The sequence below is a fragment of the Portunus trituberculatus genome, chromosome 14, assembly GCF_017591435.1.
Source record: "Portunus trituberculatus isolate SZX2019 chromosome 14, ASM1759143v1, whole genome shotgun sequence".
Lineage (NCBI taxonomy): Eukaryota > Metazoa > Arthropoda > Malacostraca > Decapoda > Portunidae > Portunus > Portunus trituberculatus.
Window position 1 is genome coordinate 14,794,184 of NC_059268.1, and position 5,335 is coordinate 14,799,518.

General features: G+C 43.2%; 1 protein-coding gene across 1 annotated transcript in view; it reads right to left on the reverse strand.

The window, feature by feature from the left end:
- The window catches only part of LOC123503564 (neuroligin-2-like), a 20,853-nt gene extending 17,118 nt beyond the window's left edge, over positions 1-3,735 (reverse strand). The window contains exon 1 of the mRNA XM_045253439.1: positions 2,847-3,735. Coding sequence (XP_045109374.1) covers positions 2,847-3,279 — 433 coding nt within the window. The 5' untranslated portion in view covers positions 3,280-3,735. The remainder of the gene's footprint in view (positions 1-2,846) is intronic.
- Positions 3,736-5,335: the final 1,600 nt, after the last annotated feature.

The window sequence follows — 5,335 nt, forward strand, 5'->3', positions numbered from 1 at the left end:
CGTCCGTCTCTGGTGCTCCTAGTGTGCAAATCTTTCTCTTAGTTCTTTTATTTTTCTTTCAGCTATTTACATATCGTGTTTGTCTTTCTGGAGTGGGTGGGTGGTGGAGGCTGGAGTTTTTTTTCTCTTCCTGGAACTTGACTCTCGTGTTTGTTTGCGTCAAGCGAGTCTGAGCCAAGTGAAGGGCCCTGCTTGAACTGAAGTCCTTGTGAATAAGTTATGCCTCTCGTAGACACACGCCTCGCCTACACAAGAATTTAGGTTATTTTTTACGATAGGCCTAAATACAGCATTGTAAGACACGTAAAATTCTGCACTTTCTCTCTCTCTCTCTCTCTCTCTCTCTCTCTCTAGACATAACGGAAGCTCGAAATTTCGTCATCTGTTTTCCGTCTGTTAAAATTGTTACTTGTACGTTATAGATGCTTTTTATGTCATAATATTCAGAAAATCGGGTATAACAAGATCTTTCATCAAAATATATTCTGTGCCGCTTAAAAGTTGGAAAATTTCGTCTGATCAGCGGGGGATGGTGGCGATGTGACAACCTGCTCGCTCTTTCCTGAGCTTTTACGACTGTATGCCAATTCTTCGATCACTCTACCACAGAACCACATTGCTGAGTACAGCTCCTTCCTTAATATAACACAAGAATATATATGTCTTTCAATCACTGAAATACGCTGCCATCGGTGAGGGAAGAAGTACATTGACTAACGTTTTACTTTCTATATCTTTTTCATTGAAAAACATCATAAAAATTCTCTCGGAGTTCTCTGGGTTCTTCAGGCTACATCAACATATTCTTTTTTTCAATGATTTATGTTCTTTCAAACTTCTAAAGAAACTTGTATGGAAAACAATGATAAACATAACATTCAACTCTGTCGCCATGTTGGCGCCGCCAGCCTTCGTTGGAGATTTCATTATTTTGCGCTATTTTTTATATGTAAATGTCAAAGACTTAAACTATGATGTAACGAAGCGACCTTTGCTGGATGGAGACGAGAGACGAGGCCCAAAGCGTTAAAGTTTGCTGCCTTTTGTCATTCCTTACCTTTCCTCCAAACTTCGTGAGTCTACAAGTGCGATGATTGTTTGATCTGAACGATACATCATTTACATCCAAGTTTTCCTTTATACATTTTGTTGATAATCTTCCTATGATCTTAGCGCCAGAATATAGTGTTGTATAAACACTGTAGCAGTTCTGTGCTGCTTTTCATGAAAGTATAAAGGCGATATTAGGACTACATAAGTTAGAGAAGAGAAAAGAAAAGTCTCACCAACATAAAAGAGATGGACTGAAATATATTTTTAATGGAATTTAAGGAAAAATAGGTCAAGACTTGCCCATATGTATGAAGTAAACTCCACATCCCTGAGGGCGTGGTAGGAAGGGCCTTCCCTCCCTACAGTTCTCCACTTACGTGATTTTTATGGTGAAAACTATTTGGAGACCTACTTCTGACTTAACGATCCACTTTATATATATATATATATATATATATATATATATATATATATATATATATATATATATATATATATTATTTTATCTTTTTTATTTTTTTTCAGCATATATTATGGAAGACAGAGAGTAGAATGAAAAAAAAAGATATATAAATGAAATATTTTATGTGAGTCATACGACCCTCCTCCAAGATGACCTGAGGCAAGACTTCATCTTTTTTCGGCAGGTTTTAGTACCGAAAATATAATAATTCTATCTATTTATTCTTCTCATAACCAGTAGGCTTACCTTTCCTTATTCCTCCTCAAAATTTTCCTAACAAAATAAAATGTTTCTCTCTCTCTCTCTCTCTCTCTCTCTCTCTCTCTCTCTCTCTCTCTCTCTCTCTCTCTCTCTCTCTCTCTCTCTCTCTCTCTCTCTCTCTCTCTCTGTGTGTGTGTGTGTGTGTGTGTGTGTGTGTAATTCACCTCGGTCGTCTGCTGGTCACCCAGCCAGTCTTTCCCATAGAACGATCTTCGGGTAGGACTGAGACCATATCACACACAACACACACCGGGAAAGCGAGGCCACAACCCCTCGAGTTACATCCCGTACCTATTTACTGCTAGGTGAACAGGGGCCACACATTAAGAGACTTGCCCATTTGCCTCGCCGCTTACCGGGATTCGAACCCGGCCTTCTTGATTGTGAGACGAGCGTGCTAACCACTACACTACGCTGTGTGTGTGTGTGTGTGTGTGTGTGTGTGTGTGTGTGTGTGTGTGTGTGTGTGTGTGTGTGTGTGTGTCTCAAAGTCTTAGCTAAAAAGTAACAGTGATATTATTTGAAATAATTACAATTTCACCAACACTGAGACTGAGGATAACTAGGAGTGAAATCCTTACAGTTCCGCCACACATGCAATCAATCAGGAATCCAGACTTCACTGGCATTACATGACTGGTACATGTGGAGGGAGGGCGGGGAATGTACGGAGTGGCTGCGTCTTGTTGGACCATGACCGTGTCGAGAGGTTGAGAGATGAAATGCGATATTACTTCCCACACCTCATCACACACACACACACACACACACACACACACACACACACACACACACACACACACACACACACACACACACACACACACACACACACACACGTTAGGAGAATTACGCTGAGATGTGTGTTTATTTTATTTATCTATTTATCCATTTGTCTGTCTATCTATCAATCAGTCAGTCTATCTATTTATCTATCTATCTATCTATATGTCTGTCTGTCTTTCTGCCTATCTACCTAACTGTATATCAATTGATGCCGTTTATAGTGGAAATCCCGAACTTTACCGATGAATATTGAGCAAAATCTTCACCTGCGTACTGGTCCTACCTTCATTAGGAACGTAGAGGTTGAGGTAAAGGCAGTCCTCGCTTTGCCGCTTAAGGGCCGGTAAGTAACGTTGCAAGGCCCGCAGTCTCCCGCGGGACATGCGAGTGAGTGCCGCGGTCTCGTTGGAAATGTTCGGTAGTCTTTGGGGACAAGCAGGACCGAAGGTGACGGCCTCGTGTACCCCGACCCACTGTGACAACGTTCGGGTAGGACTGAACCTATTGGCGCCCACCGGTGGCGTGGCGTAAGGGACACCAAGGTACGTCGCCACACGCAAGCCATATCCATCCACGGACCGATAAAAACCCCGCAGTTGGCCGTACTTGGTGTTGATGATGGGTGTTGGGGAGCGAGTTTCCGTGGCTGCCAACAAGGCCGCTGCAGCCACCACCGCACCAGCCATGGCCAGCGGCAACGCCCTCACCTGCTGCATGGTGGCCTCAGACTATCACGTCTTCAACAAGCGAACATGACACACCGAACACAGAGGAATAAATCGCTGTAAGTTTAAGTCCATAGTATTTCGACTTCAGATGTTTACTTAGTGTTTGCCTCAAGACCTAATCTCAGAACATGTTTGCTTCCTACAAAACGTACTCCACTTGTAAGTCTTTTCTTTCTCTTTAAGTCATATATGTAGTTTTCGCTATTATCATGACTATTATTACAACTTCACATCTCACTACCGACGTTTCACAAGCCGACTAGCACACAACTTCTTTTCTAAATCATCAAGTACTAGTTTAAGGTAAGCACCAAGTCTAAACCAATTCAACACTGGCATAAAAGCTCGCAACAGTGAAAAGCGGCACACGATCCACCCGCTACCATCCACCACAAGTAAGGGTGTCTCAATGGGAGAGGCTGTGACGGCGGGCGCGATGCTTTCTCTATGACGTCCACGGTAAGACTGGCAGCGAGGGGATGCTGGGGCCTGGGGGCTGTGGCTGTCCACCGGGAGGCTGTAGGGCCAAGGGACACTGATGGCGGGGCGGAGGAGAGGCAGGAGGTTGAGAGGAGAGATGGAAGGAAGAAAGGAAAGAGGAGTGATGGGAGTTCTGGTGTCAATTTACCCGAGGAAAAAAGCTGTTCGAGGAAATGAATTGAGAGTGAAGTGGGGTGAAGGGATTAAGTAAGATGATGATTTTGAGATGAAGAGAAACGTTCTGGTGATGTTTAACGGAAGACTTGAGAGGAGAAGAGAAAGAGAGGAATAAAAGGAACGGTGGGAAGAGAAGGGGAGGACGAGGACGAAGACAAGATGATAATGATGTAAGAGAGAGAGAGAGAGAGAGAGAGAGAGAGAGAGAGAGAGAGAGAGAGAGAGAGAGAGAGAGAGAGAGAGAGAGAGAGAGAGAGAGAGAGAGAGAGAGAGAGAGAGAGAGAGAGAATATCGATCGACTAAAGGAAGGTCTACTAATGCCTAGAGACCAACGAATCAAGAGGTATAATATGGAACAATAATTTTTACTTGATGGAATAAAAAAAAAAAAAAACCACACACACACACACACACATGCATAGAGGACACGCGAGCACCTGTCTGTCCTTGTGGCTGCGACCGCCTATTCACGATTCACGGCCGACCTGCAGGACCTATAGACGTGAAATTCTGCACGGTGGTTCCGCTTTAACGTGAGAGTGACATGAACTATGCTCTAACCACCAGAAACGATGAGGCGTCCATATCTTAGGAATGAGGTAGTTAGGAGAGAATTTCGAGTTAGGAGAAAGGTAGGTACTTCGTGTGTGTGTGTGTGTGTGTGTGTGTGTGTGTGTGTGTGTGTGTGTGTGTGTGTGTGTGTGTGTGTGTGTGTGTGTGTGTGTGTGTGTGTGTGTGTGTGTGTGTGTGTATGCTTACTATAACACCCAATAATGAATAAATAAAATGTACGAAGTGTTGATAATGAGAAATAGAGGCAAAATAGAGAGAGAGAGAGAGAGAGAGAGAGAGAGAGAGAGAGAGAGAGAGAGAGAGAGAGAGAGAGAGAGAGAAGAGGAAGGTACTGCAGAAGAAAGAGTAAAGAGTGGTAAAGAAAGAGTGAACGGACGCATTATAAATCTTGATCGGAAAGGGAGACGGAGCAGCGTAGCAGTAGTAGTAGTAGTAGTAGTAGTAGTAGTAGTAGTAGTAGTAGTAGTAGTAGTAGTAGTAGTAGTAGTAGTAGTAGAAGTAGGTCCCTGTTGATGGTTACTACCTAGATCAATACGAAGCTTAAAGGAGAGAGGCGATGAGTCAATTTCGTGTGTATTCTTGGCCACTTTGATCTGACCTCCTCAGTGACCATGACGATTATAGCACTGAGCTTTTATGTAAGAGGGGAAAGTCGGCCAAGGGCAACATAAAACGAAATAAAAGGTCCTACTAAGTTGCTACTCTCATTCTAGATTCGAAAAAGTTAAAAAAAATATAGTATGTAAGAGGAGAAAGCTGGATGTAAGAGGGGAAAGCTGGCCAAGGGCAACATAAAACGAAATAAAAGGTCCCA